Source organism: Podarcis raffonei, chromosome 9, assembly GCF_027172205.1.
Source record: "Podarcis raffonei isolate rPodRaf1 chromosome 9, rPodRaf1.pri, whole genome shotgun sequence".
Taxonomy (NCBI): Eukaryota; Metazoa; Chordata; class Lepidosauria; order Squamata; family Lacertidae; genus Podarcis; species Podarcis raffonei.
This window is the reverse complement of record NC_070610.1, coordinates 20,595,463-20,622,880: the sequence shown is the minus strand read 5'-3', so window position 1 is coordinate 20,622,880 and position 27,418 is coordinate 20,595,463. Positions and strand designations below refer to the sequence as shown.

Genomic DNA, 27,418 nt, shown 5'->3' with positions numbered 1-27,418 from the left:
AGCCTCACTATTCAGAACAGCCGAGCTTGCTTTTCAATTAATATCAAACAAGTTTGTCCTCTCCTGTTGCTTGTATACTGGCGGAAAGAGAGAGGATCAATGTTGCCTCCATCTCTCTCCCCATCCCAAGGGGCATAAAGTGATAAATGCATCCAGTATGGTTGCATCAGTCCCTCTTGAGTTCTGAAAACTATGAAGCCTCTAGGCAAAAGATTCCTGCATTGCAGAACTAGATCCGGCATAGGCAAACTCCGGCCCTCCAGATGTTTGGGACTACAATTCCCATCATCCCTAGCTAACAGGACCCGTGGTCAGGGATGATGGGAATTGTAGTCCCAAACATCTGGATGATACCTTATGGTCCATTCAAATTCTATAATTCTATGAGCCTATGTATGTTCCCTGTGTTGGCTCCAATTCTATACTCAGAGCAGACCCCTTGAAATCCATGGATTCATTCCGGGTATGATTTCACCCATCAAGAATCCTCAATTTATTCTCTGCTTATTCTTCTTCTTTCAGTAAGTGAGCCCACTGTATAGATCTCAAGTTTTGTTTCTTTCGGGATGAAATGCAAATGTTATAGTGTAGTAGATCCAACGCCATTTCCTTGATTTAATAAATCACCTACACTTTTGTGAAAAAGCATTAGCGTCATCAACTTTCAAGACAAACATTAGTAACAAATGCTTAATCTTAATAATGTCACAATGCAAAGTGATTATTTTAACTGATTACTTCTGAGTTGGGAGAGAATGTTATATCAAACTTGACAAATGCAAATTTTTACTTCTCGAGAAGAGTTTAATCAGTTTAATGTGTCATTAAATTAACTGGCATTTCTCAATACCCCAGTGCAGCCACTGAAAGTCAGTCTGCTCATTCACCCAAAGCCCTGATATATTCAAAGTTACGCTAAGATTGTTTTGGTAAAGGGAGTTGTATGAAGGTTTTATCATATTCTGTAAGGTAAGGTAAATTTGCATTGTTGTTGATCCTTCAAAGTCCCATTGATTTGAATGGGACTTGAATGGTAAGCACTTACTTAAATTCCATTGGACTCAGTAGCAATTATGGCAGAATTAACATTGCATATGTAATGCACAAAAATAAAATATACAGAGGCTGATAAGCACATTCATCTGAACACAATTAGAAGTCCCCTTTGGGTCTACCTGCTCAGTGGCAGAAGGTTGGGGTGATCACATGGTTTCATGATACTGAAGGTGGGGCCAGCACATGAGCCCATACACTTCCACACATGTTGCTTGAGCACCCAAATAGGGCTATTGTTAGGCCCTTAAGTGTATTTAACTGTGGCTGGATAATCCCCATAATAAATAATACTCTCCTAGCAATTATCAATGCTGGAGAAAGTGGAGGGACTTACTTGCTCGTATTTAGTAGATTGAGATAAAAGGTGTGTTTTATTATACTTGTTTCTCACTCTTTGGAAGACCCAGAATGCCTTATTTTTAACTTGCAAACAATTTGTCATCCAATAATTCACTAGATGGTGATGTATGTTTTTGTGTAGCTTAGACCTAAACACCTTTGCTTGGAAGTAGGTTCTGTTTTAATTCCACGGACTCAATTTCCAAGGAAGAGTGCCTTGACATCTAACTTTAGGAATATTTTGTGTACTGTGCATCTCCAGACTGACACTTCAAAAGGGAGGAGAAAATCTGGGTCTCGTTTTGAAGATGCAAGATTTAGGCACATCACTGTCCTTACCCTCCAATGCAATGGTAGTCTGGTATATCAAAGAAGACAGTCGAATTGTCTGAAATGCAAGGCTAAGGCCATAAATTAAGACCTACCATTGTAATATATTTCTGCACATTTATGGAGTATTCGCCCATCATCATCTCCTCCCCATCACTGCACTACATAAACCTAGGTGCATTCGTGCATTTTGAAAGGGCCATCTGCCTTTCAAAGATTCAGAACGACAATCTGAAGTATCATTTCAATGGGGAAGAGAGGGCAAACTCAAAACATTGTCCAGAGGCCTCCTTTTAACATTCCCTCAACATGGCAGAAGATTATTGCCATCTATGAGGCTGTACATAAGTCTCTCATGTGCATCAATGCCATGTACCCACTTAGAATATTGTTTCTAGGATGATGCGATCTAAGGGCAGAAGGTATGAATAGAACCTTTTTAATATCTTGTATTTTACAATATTCCTAAATACACACAGGTACAATTTCCTGACAAGTACAGTGTAGTGTTTTACTTCTGCAAATGTTCTTCCCTATCTATCTCCACTAACCCTGATATGTGTAGGTTCAGCATGTATAGGTTCAACATCACACGCGTACATTTTGAAAACTGGCAATCTGGAACTATTAAAATCTACTAGGCCAAAGCTAGTTTCTAGTCTTCATTTTTTTTAAAATAAATGTTTATTAAAGTTTTACAAATCAAAAAGTTCATCATTTCACATAGATCATTCCATTAAATAAAGCCCACAGAAAAAAACAGAAAACAAAGATATATAGCAAAAAAGAAAAATAGAAAAAAAGAAAAATCCACCTTTTAAAATTATAAAATTCCATGTCCCTCTGTCCTGACCTCCTCACATCTCCCTTTTTTGTGTTCCTCTTTATTCCAATCTGATTCAGCAAATTCAAACCCTTATTCAAACCATACTTACAATTATATTTTTCTAATTATTATGTCCCAAGTTTTCGTTGTCTTAGCCCATTCCTCATCTTATATACTAAAGACATAATTTAATTCTGTTCATCACCCCCTTCTCCTTTTTAAACTTCTTCTTTAACCAAATCCCACATGCCCTGTTACCTTCACTTCCCACAGCTAGTTTCTAGTCTTCAAGGTCCTGTTAGTTAAAACTCCAGGGGTCTCATAATGCTAGAGGTGGTTAATCCCCCATCCCACTTTTGGGCTCATGCTTGTTTTTATCTATCTTTTTTACTTTATGAATTCTCAAGTTACAATGAGAACTTTAAGCCTTGGCTTTGGCACCTTATCAATTATGGGCGGTGTGTTGAAAGATAATTTCATTTCCAAAGGTATTGTGATTACACAAAAATACAAAAGCAATAATTCATGTTACCCAGCATCAAATAATTTTGCAGTATTGATTTTTGGGGGGGAGGGGGAGGGGGAAGCTAGCATTCTGGTATCAAGGTCTGTCAGACACCAAATAAGCAATTGTGCAATTCTTTGCCAGTCTGCCTGATCCTGAGGCAGTTCCTGAGGTGCCCAGGATTTCACAAGAAATGGCGGGAGGGGGGGAGAGAGAAAGAACAGTGTTGATGAGGAATAGGCACTTCCAGTATTCTTCAACTCCAGAAGTGTATTTTCACACTGCAGGCACCATCCTACAGTAACCGCTTCCCACTTATGGAGCATGTGTACACAAACACAGTATCATTTATTTTACGTTATTTGTAGGTCACAGAATATTCCAGAGTGGAAGGTGGCTATTTAATATAACTGGAAAGCACTGAAAAACATTGCAAGAGAAACAGTGGGTGGGTGTATATATGTGTGTGTGTGTACACACACACACACACACACACACACACATATATATATATATATATACACACGCACGCACGCTTTGGGAACAGCATTGAGTCTATGGGAAAACAGATGGCTATCTCTGGTGTACATGCCTATTACCCATATGTAAAAACAAAAACAAAAAATTATTTCCAGTAGCACCTTAAAGACCAACTAAGTTAGTTCCTGGTATGTGCTTTTGTGTGCATGCACACTTCTTCAGATACAGAACAAATAACTTACCCATATGTAAGTTATTTGTTCTTCAGCCATTTGTATCATGTCCACAGTTTAACATTAGAATCCATACTCTTCGCATTTGCCTGTTGAAACTTTTGGTTTCCTAAGAAACAAATAGATGCTGTTTCCCAAGTTGTTGTTATTTGCATTTTCTTGGAGCGTGTCAGGCCAGCAGTTTTTACTGTAATAATAGTGCATTTATTCCCTGATTCCTGTTATCTTCCAAGTGGCAGCTCAGCTCTACGTTTTATAACATTTCATCCCCGTTAACACCTCTGTGTTGTTTTCATGTTAAAATTGTTTTCAAAAATAGTATTTTTCTAGTTTTCTTTAACAATGATGACAAAATTGTGGAGTGTGCGGAGCATAGGATTTGGGGTTCAGTAGCCTTAAGTGGGGCCATCCTGAGGCTCAAACCAGACATTACAAAGAATCAGGTGTGGGGAACGGGGACATTTTCATCCTGAGGGCCATATTCCCTGATTGGTCAACTTCCAAGGGCTTCATGATGTCATTGCTGGACTGTGCCATAGGCAAGAGTGCATGGAGCCACTAATGCAGCTCTTTCCACTCCATCCTCCATCTTGGCAAAAAAATAAAAGAGGTATTATCATAGTCTGAAGACATGTTCCAACCCAGAAAACACAGAGGGATGTAGTGTGTGGCTTGCGTAGAGTTCCCATCAAGGCTCATCTGCCCCTAGATTGTCTATCAGCTCTGTCTAATGGTGTGTATAAAATACTACTTCATTCAGTTAGGGTTACTGGATAACGAAAAGTGACATTTTAAAGGATAAAGAAAAGTGACATTTTTAAGGCATTCCACATACCTTTGTTGCTTGAAGGGATTTTCAATGTGCTGACTAAAAAGAATTAAACTTGTCCTCCTCCTGTCTGCCCCACGCCAAAATAATCTTCTGCTTCTTTAAAAATATCCTATCTTCATATTACATATTACTTCCATCTGATGGGTCCTGAAAGTGCTTATCATTTCCCTTTTTCCCCAGACCCAATAGCTTAAATGTTCCCTGGTGTTAGCATGAGTAGCATGATTGAATTCCATGAACCTCATTATTTTTCAATTTGTTGCATTCTCATGCCATAATTGATCTCTTTCTCACGAGAGAGGAAATAGCTTTCTTAAGGATCTTGGTGTATCCCTATAGATTAAATAAATCTAAATCCTGCTGGATTTAATACATTTACTAAATCCCTAACAGAGTATCTTTCCTTTCTAACCATTTATAATTATGAAAGTCTTGGACCTGATGCTATTCTGACTTGAACAGTCATCAAAAGGAGAACAATTCAATTAGCAGTGTCCTTTTAACACCTTTTTAGAATAAAGCCTTCTGTGGGCAAACCTACAGTCTTTCCCAGGGTCTGTGCTCCTGTCCTCAGCCTTTCTTTTGTTAAACTGTCTTGTTCCCCCAGGAGCACACAGGCTGAAAAGATGGAGATTCAATCAGGCTGTCCTCAGGAATGGTGAAAGCAAAAGATATGCTCTTCCACCCTGCCCAAGCAAGAGACCTCCATACTTGTCTGTGTCAGGAGTTCAGCCTACACTTGAGTAGGACACTGGCAGAGACACATGCCCAACTGGCATGTTCCCTCCCTCCTGGTTGATCGTTTGGGAGCTTCAAAAGCTTTCTTCAGCCCGAACATCACAGCAACCGATGCCAACCGACACCGGCACACTTACAGATCTGCAGAGTTTGCGCATCATGCGCATGACAGACCTCAGCAACTCAGCATTTTGGCTAATCTACTTTATTTACATATAAACACACACAGAGCACTGCAACATGGCTCCCTCTCTCTCTAGCATCAGACAGCAAAGAGGAAAAAAAACAAAGGACAATAGTCCCACTTCACGGAACACAGTAATACAAACATCCTGTCTTCATCACTTCCCGCTCTGTGGAGTCAAAACATACACTGTCATGTGATAGACAAAAATCCCATGACTGCAATCATAGATCAGAAATTCTAACAGTCTGGTGGCAGTAGGTTAAGGAACTAGTTATTTGGGATCAAAGACTCATGAAGTGTTTTTAACATGGGTAGGTGCTTAAGGTGATTATTACACTATATACACAATATTACACAAAAAATGAAATTCACAAGGGATCCCAACGGTACCGAAAGGACACAGTTTATGAATAACATCTGCACTGTATATTTAAAGCACATCTAACACCCATTCAAATGGGTCCCCAAGATTCTGTCATGGGTTAGGACTCGGTGTGATGGCCTGGGAATCTGATTCAGAGGCTGAACCTGAGGAATCCCAGCCTGCACAGGAGTCCCCGCCTCCAGGGCCAGCTGAGCCGAGGCAGGGGCTTGAACCTGAAGGGCCCTCACCAGTGCCAGATCCTCAGGAGCAGACACCGGCTGAATCCGCTCTGGCTCCGGAGGTGATCAAGGACCCATTGCCTGCAGGTGCTCCTCTCCCAGCCCTGTCAGGGGAAGGTGAGGTTGCCTCTGGGTCCAGTAACCCTCCAGCCTCTCCTGAGCTGCAGAGGCTCAGGGCAGAGAGGCGGAGGGAACTAAGTTCTCGTAGGAGAAGTGCTCGCCTCCAGGCCAGGAGAGGCGAGTCACCTGTGGACCGGGACCGCCCTATGCCTCACGGCAGATAAAAGCCAGCCAGCCCAGTCCCAGGTTTTGGGAGCGACATAGTTGGTTACCTGTTCCTGCCGGCACCCTGTCCTGCTTTTTGCCAGAGTTCCTGACCATGCCCGGCTCCCTGCCTTGGACCCCGCTTCAGCCTCGGACCAGACACGGACCATGCCGCACGGTAAACTACCCCCCCTGGGACCAGCACACTCAGCACACTCGACCAGCACATCAGAGTGCTCTGATGGTGTTTCCTGCTTGGCAGGGGGTTGGACTCGATGGCCCTTGTGGTCTCTTCCAACTCTATGATTCTATGGTTTCACCTGCTGAGCAGCAGCCTGAAGGAGCAGAAGGCAAAGTGACTCCACCTGCTGCTGATCAGCATTCTTGCTCCTGATGAGAACCAGCTGGCTCCAGCTTTCTTAAGCAGGGATTCCAGCCTCAGTCAGTTGCTGGAAACAACCCTGGTTGTTCCTAACCAGACCTTGCTGATTCTTGCTTCTTATGACCTTAGACCCTCGGCTTTCTTGACCCCTGGATCATCTGACTATGTGAACTGAGATGCTCCTGACCTTAGGACTGGACTGGACCTTGTATATGGAGGCAGGTACCCCCCTGAGACTTGGCTGGTTGGCTGGCTTCTCCCTCCACTGACCTCTACCCTGGCAGCCAGATTCTGAGGGAAGTCATGGGTTACCACATGGAAGGGAGAACAAGCTAGTTTTCTCCTGCTCAGGAGGGTAGGACTTGAACCAATGGCTCCAAATTACAAGAAAAGAGATTCCAACTTAAACATCAGGAAGAACTTTCTGACACCAAGAGCTGTTTGTCAGTGGTACGGTCTCCCTCAGGAGGTGGTGGGCTCTCTTTCCTTGGAGGTTTTTAAGTAGAGGTTGGTACGGTCTTCTGTCATGGATACATTAGCTGAGATTCCTGCATTGCAGGGAGTTGGGCTTGATGACCCTGGAGTCCCCTTCCAACTCTACAATTCTATGAGTCAATTAATGGGTGCTAAGCATGCTTTAAATGTATGGTGTGGATGACTGTCTTTTTCTCTCCTAACATTGTGGCCCTGTTTAGCTTGTCTTGGCTCCCTCCACATCTAAGCTCTCAGGGCGTGGAATGCAAGGTGCTGTAGTCAGTTTGTGGGTTCTATAGTTGCACTTCTTTTGTCATTAGCCTTGGCTTCATCAGCAGCCTGATCACCTCAGGCTTAAGATTTACCTGTAGCCATAGAGAGTTGACAACTCAGTTAGCGTCTCCAACCCCCTTGTTCTGAGGTCCAGCGCTGAGGGCCTTCTGGCAGTTCCCTCACTGCGAGAAGCCAAGTTACAGGGAACCAGGCAGAGGGCCTTCTCAGTAGTGGCACCTGCCCTGTGGAACACCCTTCCACCAGATGTCAAAGTGAACAACAACTACCAGACTTTTAGAAGACTTCTGAAGGTAGCCTTGTTTAGGGAAGCTTTTAATGTTTGATGCATTACTGTATTTTAATATTTTGGTGGAAGCTGCCCAGAGTGGCTGGGGATAAATAATATTTTTTTTCTTCTAATAAAAATAAGAGGAGGAGGAGGAGGAGGAGGAGGAGGCAAGGCAGGTATTCCATGCTCCCTACCGATGCTGGAAGATCAGCATGACCTCTGGTAGAAAATCATTTATGTACGGACCATTATTATTTCAATGTGACTAGCTACTGTTCTACTTGTATTAGACGTACCTAAAGTTCTGCTGTTCACAAACACAGGAAAATGTTATTTTGAAAAGGGAGAGAGTTGCATTTTTCTTCTGATGTTTAAATTGAGCTCCAATTCATTCATCCTATTAAATTTTAAATATTTTGTATTTGAAGCTCTGCGCTAATATTTTATTCTAGAAAACATTTCATTATTTCAGTTGGTGTGATGTGCTTTGGGGAAATTGTCCTCATAATGTAACTCTTCAGTCTCAGTTGGCAGGCGTTAGTGGAGAATGGAGGATGAATCATTGTTGAGAAGCTGTATATTTTAAAGTTGAAATCAATGTACTTACCAGTGATTTTCAACAATAAGCAGTTTTGATGTTGAGAATTTCCCACATATTATTTGTGTGGTCAGTATATTTATATGTTACACTTGCCTGAATATTGCCATCCAACAGTATTTAATATCAGGCATGCAATGGTGTTCAGCACTTAACAGTATAGATGGCTGACATGCAGTAGTAAATTGCAATGTTGTTTCAAACTTCCTACCTTCTGGGAACATTTACCATACAAAATCTACCAAGGAACCTCTACATGTTTGACAAAGAATCTCAGGGCATTGCATAGGAATTTGGAGAACATGTTGTAGGGCAGGGATGTGAAACCTGTGACCCTCTAGATGTTGGTCTCCCAGTTCCCATGAGTGGATTTCCATCGTTCAAATTACATGGCGGTGTGTTGCATCTCACTATCATCCATTGTGAACTGAGAGTGCATGCCCAATATCTTCCTGGAAAGCAGTTTCGAAACTTCTGTTGTGTCACATTTAACAATATTTTGTGCCAGTTGGACATGTAATGATTGACATCTGCCAGCATTTCATATAGGACAAAGTCGGGGTGTCTAAAAGCAACACCCCTTATGTGTTGTAACCCTCTGCCTGGCAAAAGCAAGACATTCACCATTTTTAAAAAATGCATATTTCCTCTGCCTTGTAATCTTGCCTTGTATAGGCAAGTTGAGGGAGCCACACTGTATAAAATACCATTGTCCTTCCATAGGCTCTTATTTATCTAGCATGTTTATCTAGCATGCCTCAAGGAGCTCAAGACAACATGCATGGAATCATGCTGTTTTATTCCCAAAAGAACACTCTGCAACTTCAGTTTATACACTGAATTTTCCCACAGTGAAAACACAAATAGTGAAAAAGATTTCCATGTTCTTGTTTTTTTAAAAAATGACCCCTTAGAATATGTACCAGGAATTCTCCAGTATATGTCCATAAACATGGGTCTGTCTGCATTTACTATGCCTGGTGTGCTCCAAAGTAATTGTGGCAAATCCATTTTCTGAGTGAAGTGGCCAGGAACCTCATTATTTTATTGAGAATCTAAGAGAATCCTTTGACATTTGTATAGACTCCCACAAGAGATGGTGGACTCTTCATCCTTGGAGATTTTAAAGCAGAGGTTGGATGGCCACCTGTCAACATATGATTTAGTCGAGATTCCTATACAGTGGTACCTCTGGTTATGAACTTAATTTGTCCGGACATCCATTCTTAACCTGAAACCGTTCTTAACCTGAGGTACCACTTTAGCTAATGGGGCCTTCCGCCGCTGCCACGCCACCGGCGAACGATTCCTGTTCTCATCCTGAGGTAAAGTTCTTAACCCGAGGTACTACTACTGGGTTAGCAGAGTCTGTAACCCGAAGTGTTTGTAACCCGAGGTACCACTGTACTCCAGGGTGTTTTGACTATATGACCCTCGGGGTCTCTTCCAACTCTACAATTCTATGATTTTATGTAAAACGTTAAATTTGAAATCTCATATGGACTATGGAGTAGTATGCTATGCCTGTTGATCACAAGCTTTTCACATACCTGCAAGTTCAAATCTTCAGGCTACAGATGGCTTCCCTCCTGGTAGCTTTACATTTCCATATAAACATGGGCCCTATCCATATTACTGTTATAAAGGAGGACAACCAACCTAGAGTTTTATGAGCTAGGTAGCTCAGACTATAGAAAGGTACATGTCAAAGAAATATGTGTTGAAGTTTTTAAAGTATGTTGCCAGTAGGCAATGTGCCTATCAAAAACCGTGACAGATGTGCATTCATGTCATGAATCATCTCATAATCAGACAGGCATACTCACTTCCCCCTGCACTTACATTGCTTTTAGCATTAACCTTCTAAACCTGAGGTTTGATGGGAGTAAGTAATGCATTGTATATAGTGATTAGATGCCCAACTCAACGGCATATACACACATTTGTATATTATTGCTTCTAGGATGGAATGGGGAATCTGAGAGTCACCAAAAAAGGAATTCGACTTGAAGGTATATCTGAATTTCTACTTCCATTGTATGTGAAAGAAATCCATTCTCGAAAGGTAGGTTGCTTTGCTTAAATAAATAACAAGTTTAAGGCTTTTCTCTTTTTTTTTGCTTTCGTTATTTTCACTGAAAGTATTGGATTTCTAAGATACCTTTAAATTGACATTTAGGTGAGGATTCCAAATGCGTTTCCTTCTGAGCCTTCAGTGTAGAGGCGCATAGGGAACTTAAAGGCTAATCTACCTCAATGATAAATTTTCACTTGACTATACCTTGTAACATTTCTAAGATGAATATTGGTTGTGCTTGCTTATTCTGTGTGAAAGCGTAGTTCCTCAGAGTGACACAGACAGTTATGACATAGGTAGCTGATGTGTGAAATGGCCCAATGCATTTTGGAAACCTTAACTTCAAATAGTGTTTTTCTGCTGCCATCACTATAAAAAGAACTTGGGGATTTTACAAATTTCATACAGATTCTACTCTTGAACGCAACCAGAGGTTCAGAGACACATCACCAGTCAATACAAGCTGCTAGGAACCTATAATGTGAGGGAAGCTATTGCCTTCATGTCTTGCTCCTGGCTGGCCTGTCCCATCAGGACTCCTCTAAGTTAAATTACTATGTATTTACTAAAAATAAAAAATAAAAAAGAAAGAAAGCTAATACTATAGCAGTGAACTACTGGTAGATATATACTGGGAATGTATCATTCAACATTCAACTTTTAAGAATTATCTAGTAGACATCATGAACAGATTGGTACATTTGGAGCATATGCTTGGCCTTTTCCCAAAGAATTTATTTCCAATTAAGTATTCATGCTTGCATCCTTAGGTCATAATTTAGCGTAGATGTAAACATGCTTAAGCCTATTGAAACCAACAGGCCTAAGCACGCACTGGTGTGTGTCCACTAGTGAACAGCTTTATAATAAAACAGAGGCTGGGAATGTTCTAATATGAGAAGTATCTCATCCAAAAGTACATTAGCTAAAGCAGCCCATCACATTATTGTTTAGTATGTAATTGTTTTACTGCTTAAAGTAGGCCATTACAGAAAAACAAGAGACATTATAAATTCTGCACAGCAAGCCAGCTATTACAATTCTGTCATGTGGCAACAGAGTTCTTAAAGATATATTTTTAGAAGATCTTGTGTTTTGCTTTCTTCGGTTCAGGAGTTCTTTCTAGCATGCCAATGCTAACCAGTAATCAAGGAGTGAAGCAAAAATGTTTTGAGTCAATGAAGTGTAGGGAAATTTAATATACATTGCTGCTCCAAAGTTGTCAGGAATGAAGAGCTATTTAAAAACTTGTCAGTCCCAAGGAAGGCTACAATAAGCACTCATTTAAACGCCCGCTGAAGTTGTGTACATTTTATAAGCTGCTGTCCTAGGCACCAGCCAGGGAAGGCACATGTCTGAAAGTTACTTTTTAATTGACAGAAGTACACAGAAATTCCCACGTCCCCCCCTCCACACTTCTAGGCTCCAAGCAGCTGTTCCCAGGCCTGTGCCCTGCAAAGCACTTGCAGCAAGAATGGGACCACACAAACCCAGCTTGTCTTCTCCTACATGGAGAAGCTCTTCTTTCTTCAAGCCCCTCCTGGTTCCAGTAGACACTGGGGCGGGGGGGGGTGAGGATTCAACTGGCCTGTCCCTCGCCTGAACAGCCTCTTCCTCTGACACATCCTGCACACCCAGCTCCCAGCTCTGGCCATTCCTCTTCCGCCGAACCTCACAGCCTGTGCCAAATTCCATAAATCACTGCCCTGCTCTTGAAAGTCAATCCCCAGGCTTCCCGCCTCTGTCACATACCCATGAGAGCCCTGCCAGACCCTGATATCTGCCCCCATCTAATGATATGCTGGGAAGTCTGCCGTTTCCTCATTCAGGGCCATGTTTCTTAACGTGTGACTTGTGTATTAGAATTGTGCCTCCAATGTTATAAACAGTCCACTGGTGGCCCCATCCACTCTGAATCAATCCTGATTCAGATTGCACTACCATGCCCCATTGGGTGGGGTGGAATATTGAGAACTTATATAGGTCGGATTTTTTGTAAGCCACTTGGGGAATTGGTTTCAAAGATGGGATAGAAATCCCATAGGAAATAGATAAAATGGAAATTTCATGGCTTAAAGATTGGGATGAAGGAGGGCCTCCATCCTCTTGTCTCATTCTTTTCCACTCTATCTCTTCACAACACAAATCTTCACTACTACTACTACTACTACCCCCTTCTGAAAGCATTTCTCTGGCTCTCTTTCCTTCCCTCTCCTGTTCCCTGCTCATGTTTGGATGGATAGCTCAATCTGTTTCAGGTCTGTGCCAATTTCACATAATCATGGATTCGTATGAATAAATCCATCCCATCTGGTTTACATATTAATCAACAATTTTTGAAAATTATACAAAACTCTTATTAAATGCATATGTTTATAATAAATACCAAATTTTAATACATATTCTAGCACAAAATATGAATTTAGATTTTTTTTTGTTTCAGTTCATGCATATCTAAGTGAGTGTGTGTGTGTGCAGAAGCAAAAAAAAAAAAAGCATTGCAAAATTTGAAGTGCAAAATTCTAAGACTAATTATTTTCAGATTTGTACCATTTTGTCTAGGAAGTACAGATCAGATAAATCGGCATCAGAATGTACAGAAATTGAATTCCTTAAGTGGCTCTACTCTCATGTTGTCTTACTTTCCTCTGCACACGCTGGCACTGACTGTCCAAATATTTAAGAAGCTTTTCCCCTCCCCGCTCTCTATCTTTCTAGCTCTCTGTCCTTCCCCCTCCTCACCAGTGTAGAGCTTCACTATTCTCTATAGCAATTCACGTTAGCCAAGGAGAAAGTAAGGGGGACAGTGTGGCAAATTTATTCTTCTTTGTGGTCTCTGTGCTAGCATCCCTGGGAACATTCTAGAGATCTAGCTGGCAAATGGTGCCCACAGGCTCACTAAGGAATGTAAATATCTCGAGGTTTAGTTGGGCATTGACCTGAAATTGCCTGTGACGTGATAATTTGGGAGAAGAGCGTGAACCGAATTTGACATTTCCTGAAATTTACTCAGCAGACTTTTGTAATCGGAGGGCATCGTTGTGGCAAAGAGCAGCAGGTATCACGTAGCCATCTTCGTAGCCTCAATTTTGAGGGAAGACAGAAATAGTTGCCCAGCATCATTCTTTAACTCCTAAGGTGTCCGTTTCTACATCCCCTATTGCTCCTTGCCCCTGGACCTGTGTTAATTTCTAAACCTTCCTCAAAGAAGGCAATGTATGAGTGGCCAAGGAGTGACATCAACAACCTTCTGCTGCTGCGGTTGTTTCTGTTGCTCATTGTGCTTTGGCACCTATGCAAACAATTCCACCTACAGTGATTCCCATACCCAGAAATACAGCTTCCTGTTTCAGTGGAGGTTTCTCCAGAAGTGACAATGCCTGAACCTATACTGGACAGGCTGCAGTTCCTCCCCAAGTCCACAGTGTGGCATCGGACATCTTTATGGTTGTGTGTCATTCACAGAAAGGAAGGATTTGAGGATCCTGCCACTTTCTCATCATAGCAGGTTCTCCCTGCTTCATTTTGGTTTGCACTATCAACAAAGCATCTTATGCCAACTAAGTTCGGCACATACTGTTACTCCTCTAAGATGCTAAGACCAGGGTCACTGAGATCATAAATATGATTTGAGTAAAGGTAAAGAGACCCCTGACCATTAGGTCCAGTCGTGACTGACTCTGGGGTTGCGGCGCTCATCTCGCTTTATTGGCCGAGGGAGCCGGCGTACAGCTTCCGGGTCATGTGGCCAGCATGACTAAGCCGCTTCTGGCGAACCAGAGCAGCGCACAGAAACACCGTTTACCTTGCCGCCGGAGTGGTACCTATTTATCTACTTGTACTCTGACGTGCTTTCAAACTGCTAGGTTGGCAGGAGCAGGGACTGAGCAACGCGGGCTCACCCTGTCACAGGGATTTGAACTGCCAACCTTCTGATCGGCAAATCCTAGGCTCAGTGGTTTAACCCACAGCGCCACCCACGTCCCTGATGATTTGAGTAGCAGACACTAATTAAACGGTTTGTGCTATTCCCCAAGCTGATAATTCCACTCTCACGTTTGTGCTGGCTCAGGGATGAAGACTAGGAAAAGCCTACTCTTAAGCATCAGCTTCTTGATTTCCTCACAGAAACCTACCGTTAATAAATCTGTTACCATCCTAATAGGCTATTAGCAACTATCCCCCTCTCCTATGATGTTCATTCTGACTGTACCAATGTCAACCTTCAGCAACTTTTTCTGCCAGTCCAAATCCATCCCTTTTCATTTGCTTTTCAACTTTATTTTTCCTGAGGACATCGGTGCCCTCCCAACCAAGCGGGTTGGTGAACCAAATGTGGGAATGCACAGAGACAAAAGAAATATGTTTGCTATGTGTAACGTGTGCTCTTCAAGTGGTCATCTGTATAATCTCCCAGCCTTCCCCTGTTTCTAGTGTCCCTCTAGATTTTTGTTTAGGGATGTGGCTATAAAGGAACTCAGCAGAAGAGGGCTTGCCCCACCTTTTGAAGAATAAGCAACTGGTCAGATACCTCACCTTGAGGGGAGGAGAACAAATACCAACATCCTGGTCTGAGATCTAGAATGTTCCAGTTGGTCTGCACAGGCACAGAACCATACATGGAACAACTTCTGTATGCTCCTTGGCATTTGAATAATACAGTTGTTGTTATTGTGGCTATTTTACTTTAAGAGTCCAATTGTTCACAAGAAGAAGTCAGCGCTCTCCGACCATGGCATGCGGCTTCACTCCGCAGGAGAAGCAGTCGACTCTCAGCACCGCGCCGCTCACCCCGTCCCCCGTTCCGAAGCCTTTAAAAAGGCTCCTTCGCGGGTTGGGGGGTGCAAATGGTGCCTGCTGAGTCACCAAGTTCACAGGCTTCAGTGACTGTGATTTCTGAGGGTCCCCGCGTCGCCGCAGCGGCAAGACCCGGTTCCTGCGGAGCCGATTCCCTCCAGAGCTCGGAGGGAATCCGCCATTAGCCGATGGCGCTAACCCGGAAGTCTGTTATTGTGGCTATTTTAGCTGGAATCGTTGGTGATTAACCTTGTGTCATGTGTGGAAAGGGTATCATTATACATTAGTTATTATTAGCTGATGATCTCCTTTAGTGTTTTATTATTGATTCTTAATGTATTTATGTGACACTGCATCTGTTTGAAAGTTTTGGTTTTACTTTATTTCAAGCCACTGATAATAATAATAAATTTTTTTTATACCCCACCCTCCCCAGCCAAGACCGGGCTCAAGGCAGCTAACAACCAATAATAAAACAAGCTTATTGAAAAACAACTTAAAAAAACAAGTTTAAAATACAACATTAAAACATTAAAAAGCAATGGGGGGAAATGACTGAATGGCAATCTTTTTCCATTCAAAATTCTGAAGTGTCTGATAGAACATCTGTGTATGACCACAACTGCACCATACAGTCAAAGCCCTCTTCTCATTTTAACATTCATGGTGTCCCCAAAGAATCCTGGGAACTGTAATTTGTTAAGAGTGATAAGATTTGTTAGGAGACGACTTCCCTCACAGTATGATTGACAATTCTCTGAGCAGCTTAACTGTGAATCCCTCTTTCCAGGGAACTCTGGAAATTTGTGAGGACAATAGGAGTCTCCCAACAACTCTCAGCACCGTAATGAATCCCTTTGGAGGAAGCCATATCTAAAAGTTCTGTAAGAATGCTTTAAATGTATAGTGCATATGGGACCTATCAATCAATCAAATCTTTATTACGGTCATAGACCAGCATAAGTAGGGTGGTGTACAATAATTTAAAATCTGTAAAACGTTTTAGAAAGCTACAATTATTAAAACAGAAGGTATATATAAAAAAGACTATAAGAATATAAAAGAACATGAAATGGATGTGGAAGAGCACAAAAGGCTATGACTATCAATTTACAAAGCACTCTGATATGGGTGTTCATTAAAACTAGTTTGTGGCGCAGGTCATCAGCTGATGAATTTTGACCACTGCTATGCACAACCGTGTTTTATATAATCGACTTCCTATTTTGTTCTGTGTGTCTCGTAATGTTCTTGTGTTGTTATGGCTGATGGCTGACGCAAATAAAACTTCATTCATTCAACCTGGCAACATTGTATGTTGTAGCAGGGTTGGTAGATATGGGACCTAATATATGTGTAGGAGACAGACAGGGGAAAGATGCTTACAATAAATTTGTTAAACTTTTTAATCATAGTCATTAAGAATCCAACTGCATCTTAGGGGCTGGAATTGTTATATGCTCTCATACACACCAGTACATGCTGATGTGCTGGCATGATTGGATTAGGACCTTAGTAAATAGATAATGATGCAAAATGTTTTCTTACACTTCTAAAAATATATATTTTATTTACAATATTTTGCACAATATTTATGTACAATATATATTTACACTATTTATGTACGAAAGAAACATAAAAGATAGCATCAATTAACAACAGACAGGTTGATGTTTCCTATTAGTTCTGACCGTGAAAAAAAAGAAACTATTGGGACATAGATGATTAAAATGGGGGGGGGGGGACTAGCTAATCATAATTTTTAAGTAAATCGTCAGTAATGAGGTTGCTTCAGTGTAGAGAAAATGCAAATACCTAACCTCTGATGTAGTACTTTGCACAATCAAAAGTTTATGGTTGCATAAATGACCTCTATATAATTTATTTCATATTATAGTTACATAAATGAACCTCTGTGTAATTAGATTTCTTTTTTTATAAAAAGAAAAAATACATTTTAATGTGAAATGCAACCCCATGAGTGTAAATCAAAGTGGAAATTAAATTACGGCTAAGAAAAGTGTGCCACTATCATAAGGCATACAACCTTTTAAATAATTTGACTACAACTTCACATATTATTTGATGGAACAGAGATGAAGTACTGAAAGGAGTTGTGTCCTGTAGGTCAAAAGGTGTGCAGAAGGGTGAAGAGGCTGAATTTTAGAACCACACAACTACTAGGAAATTTCCCCAGGCTAGCATGTGTATACTCTAATTTACAATTTGGAAGCTGAAAATGCACGTTCCATGTAATCTCCTACTAGGCACATAGCTACAGTATGTTAGCCAGAGCCTCTGGGTGTTTAATCATGGTCTGATGTTGAAGCAAGCTCCTACATGTACTCAGGTCTCAATTCTTCCAGGAGAGATTGAAATGAGTATATCTCCAGCTTCTACTGCATTTGGTCAACAGGAAAAAAAATAGTAATTCTGGGCTCACTATGACTGGCATAAATACTAGGAGTAAGATCTTCTTTGCTTGCCTGCTCAACTCAGTCTTCTGCCAGACTTCTGTCAGTGCTGAGGCTTCAGGTTCTATTTATTTAACAGGATTTATTAAATTTCTCTATTGCCTTCCACCCAAGGATCACAGAGAGGTTTACAGTTAGGAGTTCAAGATGGCATACTTGGTTCTCTCCCTCCTTATTTAATGCCCACAAACAACCCTGTGAGTTAGTTTAGGCTGAGAGGTTGTGGTTGGCCCAAGGTCACCGGGTAAGTTTTATGTTTGGGGGTGGGGATTTGAACCCTGGTCTCTTGGGAGGAGGCCTTTCTGGGACTTTTCAGGTCAATTGACAACCCTAACCTTTAAAGGTTGTAAGGGGAAAGGATGTTAAACAGAAAAAGCACACAGAGTTGCTCCCTAATGTCCTGCTTTCCCCCCTCCCCCAAGGCTCTCTTGTGCCTTCAACAGCTGCCCATTAGAGATCCATCTGCTGTGCACCTCAGAGATATTCCTCCCTCTCCTTCACGCCTCTCAAACTATTTATACTCATTGCCTGTGTTTTTTTCTGCTGTCTCCATTCATATCTTAACTTCTAGCCTCTTGGTCTACCTGAACTGTAAACTCTTAAAGTCTGTGGCCTGGTGGGTGAGAATCTAGCCTAGCCACAGAATGCTTCTATATTGGCAAAGATTGGCTGGAAGTGTTGCCTAGCAACAGCAGAATAAGCAAGTCCATTGACAAACCTTGGTTAGAAAAATACATCTTTAATAAAATAATAAAATAAAATAAAATAAATACTACATACATGTAATACATCTCATGGGCAGAAGCACCTACCAGATATTCTCCTTGACCTAGATCAGCAATGTGTTCTCCAGAACACACAATACAAAGAGCGAAATCTTTCTGGAAAAACCGCCCCAGCAAAATTAAAGTAAGACAAATGTACAATGCCTGTTGGAGATTTAACTAATTTAAAATGAAACATTTTAAAAACCCCTTCTACCCCATATCTGCCAGCTTTCAATTCAATCTGTTCAGCCATTTTCAAAGTATAAGCCCTAGAACCATTACATTGATTGAATGTGGTTTACTTGACTCACTTTTAACAATAGTGTCACAACTATTGCATATAAGAAAAAAGTAAGACTGTTGTCACCCAACAGTTTGCTTTGCTGTCGACAGTTCTCAGGGGTTTTCAGATAATGAAGATGTTAGGAATTGAATCTAGGACCTTCTGCATGCAAAGCATGTGATCCAACACCAAGCTACATTCCTTTCTCCCCCCACTCCCATGAGCCTGGAAGTAAAAACAAGTTCTGCCCTGAATACAGCCAAACACAGACTTAAATAAAGGTGATTGTGGTGCAACAGAAAAGAGAAGTGATTTATGTTTATCTCCAACGCTTCGTTATAAATAGGTGCCAATATAGGTAAAAATAACATACAGTGGTACCTTGGTTTACGAACTTAATCCGTTCCGGAAGTCTGTTCTTAAACCAAAGCGTTCTTAAACCAAAGTGTTCTTAAACCAAGGCATGTTTTACCATAGCAGCAGGGGACTCAATTTACAAATGGAACACACTCAACAGGAAGCGAAACATGTTCTTATTCCAAGGCAAAGTTCACAAACCAAAAAACCTACTTCTGGGTATGCAGCATTCTTAATCCAAGTTGTTCATAAACTAAGCTGCTCTTAAACCAAGGTACCAAGGTATATATATATTTGTCTTTGATCAGCTAAAATCTGTTAAGGGAATATATATATATATATATATATATATATATATATATATATATGCTGTTTCGCAACTGTGGTCATACATTTTCTATGTCATCTTTTACACTCCTTTGAAGTCACAGCAAGCTAAAAAAAAGAAGAAAGAATATGCTCACATATAACTGTATTTTTGCCTTCTTAGATTTTGTATTCCCAGAAAAGTGTTTTTCAGGTTGCATTTTCATGAGTCTAAAGCTAGAGTAATTTCCCCCCAAAACCATATATGAATTAGTATGCAAGCTATTTGCGGAGCAGGATGGATTGGAAGTAGCTTAGCAACTTCTGTGAACTAAGTTCTGCACTGCTGGCTTTCAACCCCACTGAAGGCAATGGGAGTTACCTTTTAAATGGACACTGACATATTTTAAAATAGGATATAGCTCCACTCACTTTTTTTCTTGGGTGGGAGCTATCACTCAATGAAAGAAAAAGACGTGGCACCTGTTTCTTTATAAATAACTGCCCTTCTGCACAATAATGGATACTACTTAGCTCCCCTTTGATAGAAAGGTGTTGCTCAAGAGATAATGATTCATGAGTTGCTCAATAGCCTTTTCATAGGTTTTCATGGGATGCACAGGCCTTGGTAAACTGCAGGAATAAATTTCTCTGAAGGGCATGGATCACATAATTTTCTCTCTATAACCTGAAAACAAATATATGGATTATAAAGTACAAAAGTGTCAGTCGGTAATAATGTAGTTCATCCTCTTGGGCTTAGTCTATGATGGCTTCATAACCTTTTTTTTTTTTAAGACATTTGGGGCCTACTGTCATTCTTGCCGCTATTATTTTTACCTATTTCCTTTCCCCTCCAGCTTCTTGAACTAATTCCATACACCTGGGACTTTGTGAAATACAGTACCTTCTAGTAAACCCAAAGCTTTCCTAGCGCAACACATGATCTAGTAGAAAGAAAATTTATTGTGAGCCTTTTCTAGAGGAGCTTCCTATTATTAGAAGCCTGTGAATTTGAAGGCGCTTCAGTCTGTGTTAAGCTTGTGTTTGTCTCCTTGCATGCCGTGAATTAGAATGATGTTATTCTGAAAGTCCCATTTATATTACCAAAGGGCTCGCAGTGCTGTATATTGCATGTCCCTATCTGCTAAGGCAGTGGAATAAAAACACTAGCCCAAGAAGCCAAAGCAAAACTCCATTTAATTAATGTGGCACAAAGCATAATAATAATAATAATTTATTATTTGTATCCCGCCCATCTGGCTGGGTTTCCCCAGCCACTCTGGGCGGCTTCCACAGAGACCAAAAATACACTAAAATGTCACACATTAAAAACTTCCCTGAACAGGGCTGCCTTAAGATGTCTTCTGAATGTCAGATAGTTGTTTATTGCTTTGTCATCTGATGGGAGGGCGTTCCACAGGGCGGGCGCCACTACCGAGAAGGCTCTCTGCCTGGTTCCCTATAGCTTTGCTTCTCACAATGAGGGAACCGCCAGAAGGCCCTCGGTGCTGGACCTCAGCGTCCAGGCAGAACGATGGGGGTGGAGACGCTCCTTCAGGTATACTGGGCCGAGGCCATTTAGGGCATTTTAGCATGTTCTCCTTCATGGAGAGCACATGTTGCGGTGGGCGCTAGCAGGACACCCCGCTGTTGCTGGGCGGGAAAGAGTTTGGCCACCATTGGCAGAGGGCTAGCTGTTGCTGGGGAGACTTATATGTTGCCATTTTTTGATTGACAGCCCTAGTCTTTAAATGCCCTGCTTCCTCTTTTCGCTGTGTGCATCGGATCACCCGCCCTCCCTATTTTAGGCTGTTTGCTTGACCTTGCTATGCCTGTCATGGGGTCGTCTGCTTTTGGGGCAGGTACCTGGTAGGAATTTTGTCCATTTGGCTGATTGGCTGGTGCCATTTGATTTTTGCCTACTGCGTAGCAAATCGTCACAACTTGTAAGGTTGCGGTTAGGCATTGATTTGGGAATTGGTTGATGGAGAGGTATGGATTTGGCTGTGCCTGCCCCTCCAAAAGTGCTGCTGCTGCAAGGGTTTTCTGTTAAAGGAACCCAGAGGCTCGCCATGCTTTTGTCCAAACCCTTTCAAGGGGCTAGGGCCATGCAAGAGCCCCTAGGAGCATTGGGGGAGAGGTGAGGCATGGTTCCCAGTCCCATCTCTCTCCCCGGGATGTCTTACCCTTTTCTGACTTAGCAGGCATGCAAATGTCAGACTGTTCCCGTGCGGGGTCAGATAGTCGCAACCAGTGCCTAAGCAACCACTCACAATTTAATAAAGTTGTGGCCAAAATTATGCCAAAAAACCTTAAACAAAAATAAGGTGTCACTTGTGTTTTATTGGGGGGTGCCTTGGGGACCTCGACACGCAAATGATTGTGACTTCCATTTTCCAACATTGTTTCTAAAAATGCACCTGAGAAATCCTGTTTGAAACCACCTAGTTAAAACACACACAGGAGGTCATGAAGCAAACTGGAAAAAGGTGTTTCACATAGTAGTTTCTTGGCACCCCTGTGGGCACTACATAAGCTGTTTTGTGTTTTGGCACAGAGGGTGGGGGCTTAGGCAATAATCCTCCATGTGTAAATGTCAGCATTCAGCATTTTCTACAACTGGGATATTCATTGTGGCATATATACTATTTGACACAATATGGCTTAGACACTGTTTTGTTATAAGCACCTGAATTCTCCCTATTTGAAACCCTGCAAAGCTCAGTGGCCTGTTTAAAGCCAGTCTGCTCAAGTAAAACTAGCCAATCTAAAGGAAAAAAAGAAAGATGCTGTGAAATTCTGGCATGGCATCCTGTTGTGTCTCCTATATGAATTAGCATATGCACAACTCTTGCTAATTTTAGTAGTGACTGAGTTTGACTAGCAAAAGTAATGTATCAGAAAATTATTCTCTGGCACATCCAAATACAAAAATCCCAAAGCAGTGCTAAAAATAAGGCTGCGTGGTCTTTATTGCTTTTCTTTTTTCTTTTTGCATTTATCTGTTTACTTTGTTCCTTTGATTATACAATAGTACAATGATTGATGAAACCGATTCCCCACCCCCACCCAAAGATTTATTGCTTGCGTAGGGAAAATATATCACTTAAATTACATATAACTGAAAAATGGAATCTTTCCAATCTGGCTTATCAACAGCAATTTGTATTGTAATAGTATAATGAGAGGAGTTGCTTTGTTCACTGATTGTAAAGAAGATGTTTGGAAGGTGTCCAGAATATGCTTCTAATGCTCAGGAAATCCATCTTAATTAGCTTTATCTCATCATTCAGGGTGCTTCCACTATACTGACAAAGTATTTGCTTTGTGTACACTGTATTTCCAAGGGCAGGCAGATATTATACACGCTACCCCAATCTCTGAGCAGTTTGAGAGTCAAGGGGTTCCATGCGCTTTCAAGCAGAAATCTGGCATCTCTCTCTCTCTCTCTGCTTGCTGCTTTGCTTCTAGCTCACATCCACTGCAAACTCAACTCTAGACTCTGGCTTTGTCCTTCTAATGATCTGAGAGCTGAAGGAAGGGCCCCACCCATTTGCCATCTCACACAGAGCCTCCCTTTGCTTTGCTTCCCTTAATGGCCCATCACCCAGGCGATCACCTCATCAGGAAGCTAGCCTGGCTTATATTTTAACACCTGTTGGATCCAGGCGTTAGAGGGGTCTCACATCCAGCTTAACACACACCAAACTCATAACTACACACACACACACACCAATCCTAGTGGTTTTTGTTGATACCTAGGGTTACATCAAGGGACATGGGTGGCACTGTGGGTAAAACCTCAGCGCCTAGGACTTGCCAATCGAAAGGTCGGCGGTTTGAATCCCCGCGGCGGGGTGCGCTCCCGTCGCTCGGTCCCAGCGCCTGCCAACCTAGCAGTTCGAAAGCACCCCCGGGTGCAAGTAGATAAATAGGGACCGCTTACCTGCGGGAAGGTAAACGGCGTTTCCGTGTGCTGTGCTGGCTCGCCAGATGCAGCTTGTCACACTGGCCACATGACCCGGAAGTGTCTGCGGACAGCACTGGCTCCCGGCCTCTAGGGTGAGATGAGCGCACAACCCTAGAGTCTGTCAAGACTGGCCCGTACGGGCAGGGGTACCTTTACCTTTAGGGTTACATCAGTAGGGTTGTTTGATTGGATGTGTTATTTGATTTTATGTCCATGTGCCCATTCTTAATGCACGTTTTGTTGTTGCCAAGGGGACAGTGCTTCTTTTAAGATTCAGAGCACAATGAATACACAAATGGGATGAAGGCTAAAGATTTTATTAAATAGCAAGAGAAAGTTTCAAAGCATTGGCATTTTCTTACTCCCTTACGGTCTATAGTTGATGAGAGTCCTGCCAACAGCAGCTGTGATCCCTGAAGATGGAGATGGAGCTGTGGTCTGCGCACGCCACTTTTTGCGGTCCAGCCTGTGCAGAGGTTCTCATGAACAGATGTGTTATTGGTTCTTATTCCCATCAAAGTGACTCTTGCAGCTACATAAGCCACAGCTGGTGTTCGCTTGACATATCAGTTTCCCATCAGAATGAAAGACTAGCTAGTACTTGGCAGGTAGTCAGCACAGATAACTTCCAAGGAGCCCTCCTTACTCCAAATGCCATTCTCACACAGTGACATCTCAACAAAACTAGATGTGAGAACTAACTAGGGAATAAACAGCATTAGCCTCTTAAATACCAAGGCCCAAGGTATTTCTATCATTGAGAGGAGCAATTGCTGAGCCCCACACTTCTCTCAATGAGAGCCAGTGTGGTGTAGTGGTTAAGAGCGATAGACTCGTAATCTGGGGAACCAGGTTCGCGTCTCCGCTCCTCCACATGCAGCTGCTGGGTGACCTTGGGCTAGTCACACTTCTCTGAAGTCTCTCAGCCCCACTCACCTCACAGAGTGTTTGTTGTGGGGGAGAAAGGGAAAGAAGAATATTAGCCGCTTTGAGACTCCTTGAGGTAGTGATAAAGCAGGATATCAAATCCAAACTCTTCTTCTAACAAAAGTCTTCCGTAAGACGGCAATACAATATTCTGGGAGACAGATTCTGCTCTTGAGCAGGTCTAGCAAGTGGCAGCAAGAGAAAGACTTTTTCATTGGCAGTGCCAACTGTGGAATTTGTTGCTTGGGGGTATTTATCTGGCATCCTTGTCCTCAAAGGCAATTTTAAATTCTCTTAAGTCTTTTAAAAGAAATGGATGTTTTAGATCTGAGGAAATGTGGAGGCTCTGCTGGCGCAACAGACTTCCTTGCATACAATGGAACTTCCTCTTCCCCTCCAGTTTTCCCCCAGCAGCACCCTTCTCACCCTCAAAATCAGCTCTGGAGGACTGGGGTTTTGTTTTGTTTTTCTTGGGGGGGGGGAGAAGGAGAGGAAATGGAAGCTCTGTTATCAATTCGCTTTGTGAATTTCTGCACTGGTGAAGGGTGATGTACAAATGCTGCCAATAAATAAATGTAATATTGTTGGGTGTACTTCAAATGGTCGGAGTCCTCAGCTTGAGAGGCAAACTAGCAATGCACTTCCTGCTAAATTCTCACTCTTATCAGCAGCACTCATATGCTCAGGCAGTACCTGAGATCATTGGTCTTGAACAATTTAGCAGACTCTCTGCGTTCTCATCCTGTACTTACATCTTTTATGCACAGAAAGTGAGGCATAATAATATCATGTGCACTTCAGGCAATCTTGTGAGATAGTTGGATAATTCATGTGTAGTGTAAAATCAATGATAGAGTGACTTTGGATAGGTCTTTTGTGGATAACAAGAGTGGAGGAAATGAAGCCTCTTATTTTTCTAGTACATCTCAAACAGACAACACCACCTTACATCCATGTTAGAGTCTATAACAAAAGAACTTTTATTTAGCTTTCCTGCTCTTCTTTTTTTTTTTTAATAGGGTGGAGTGAACTTATTGATTCCTCTGGTGGCCTCAGAGAATGCATTCCCTTCACCTATAAAGTTCAAAGACCATTATCTCCATTTGAGTGTTCTGAGGGCTTCCTGTGCTAGAAAAATCTAGACCTAAAACAAATATTCACCACAAAAGTTAGAAAGATCAATACATGAGCCAATGATGCATAGCCAATTCATTTATTACATGTCCTGGTAAATATTTAAAATTCAAATATTTTGAATATCAGTTTAGAATGTTTGCCTTATTACTTTGATATTTGAGTTGCCTCGGCAAGATTAGATCTCCCCAACATCTTAAGGCCTGAAAAGAACACTCTGTCCTGCTGAAGGAAGAAAACAATAAAGGAGATTGACTAGGCATGCATCTCTATAAAATAATGCATTGAGAGAGAGAGAGAGAGAGAGAGAGAGAGAGAGAGAGAAGTTTTTCTCCTCTCATAACACTAGAAACTCATGGAGATCCAATGAAGCTGAATGTTGAAAGACTCAGGACAGATAAACAAAATGATTGCTTCACACAGTGCATAAATTACAGAACTTGTTCCCACAAAAAGTAGCAATAGCTACTAAGTAAGTTTCCTCCTTCTGAATTGTATGGTTTTATTTTGTTTTAGGAGGTATCACTGAGTAGTTCCATACACACGCATCTTTTCTAAATTACTGTTCCTCAGCATAATTCCCAATAAGCAAAGCAAATCATATCACCTAATGATGCCTCGGTGTGCTTTTCTGGTTCTGTGATTAAATTGGACCTTTGTCCATAAAATCCATATCAGTCAACCTATTTTTTTTCTTCTGGTTAGCCTTCAGGATTTTATTATTGCTGTAAAAAACAAAGTCATCTATCCCATACTATTCTATCTCTCAACTTGATAGGGCACCACTGTAATGAGTTGGTTCATTGTCAATGAACACTATATAATGTTGTCTTAATCACAGACTCTGCCAGTGGGGACCACTCATTCATACTTTTACTGGAGCCTGTATCATATCTGCCATGAAATTAAGTTGGCTGAGCTCCACAGATCCTGATGATTCATGACGTTGCCCTTGATTTTCTGTACTTCACTGCAGCTTTTCTGAGGTCATCCATTTGCAAAACTATACCTTTTGAGCACATCATTTTTTGTGTGTGTCACGGTGTCACTCATTTTATGAGTTCAGAGTCATTGGTCCTTTGCACAGATGTCTGAGTATTTTACTGGAAATGGTGGGATATTATTACCCAAGAAGTTCATTTGAACTGAAAAACCTCCAGGGTAATTATCAGGGATCTGCTATCATTTTCTATAGTGGATGGAAGAACAGAATAACTAAGGTAGAAGCAAGGGGTTGTGAAAACCCCTTTTCCAAGTTGTGAAGTGACATAAAACCATTTCTTAATGTTTATTTAAGCCATTATGCTAACGGTTCTATATTTCATAAAAATGTAAAAGTGCATTCTATTGCAATCACTTTAATTGATTGAAGTGTATGATTGCTTGTGTTGTGTGTGTGGTGCCCGCTACAGTTTCTCCTGTTTGCAAATGTGCCCATGGTCCAAAAATATTAGCAACCCCTAACCTAACAGGACAGGTTCAGAATGCAACCAAGATTTGACATGCCACGTTGGGAATATGTAGGGCATATTTTCTTTTGACATGAGGCTGCAACTAATCCATACTTACTAGATGTACTCCAGACTTAACTACAGTGGTACCTCGGGTTACATATGCTTCAGGTTACATATGCTTCAGCTAACATACACTTCAGGTTACAGACTCTGCTAACCCAGAAATAGTACCTCAGGTTAAGAACTTTGCTTCAGGATGAGAACAGAAATCGGGCTCTGGCGGCACGGCAGCAGCAGCGGGAGGCCCCATTAGCTAAAGTGGTGCTTCAGGTTAAGAACAGTTTCAGGTTAAGAACGGACCTCTGGAACTGTTAAGTACTTTACCCAAGGTACCACTGTAATGCCAAAATCCTGAAGAAAACAGCATTATTGTATCCCGTGTATTTTATAAAAGGATATT

General features: G+C 41.6%; 1 protein-coding gene across 1 annotated transcript in view; it reads left to right on the top strand.

The window, feature by feature from the left end:
• Positions 1-27,418, top strand: part of SGCZ (sarcoglycan zeta) — a 551,579-nt gene that overhangs the window by 412,444 nt on the left and 111,717 nt on the right. Inside the window, exon 3 of the mRNA XM_053402397.1 lies at positions 10,373-10,474. Within this exon, the coding sequence (XP_053258372.1) occupies positions 10,373-10,474 (102 nt within the window). The remainder of the gene's footprint in view (positions 1-10,372; positions 10,475-27,418) is intronic.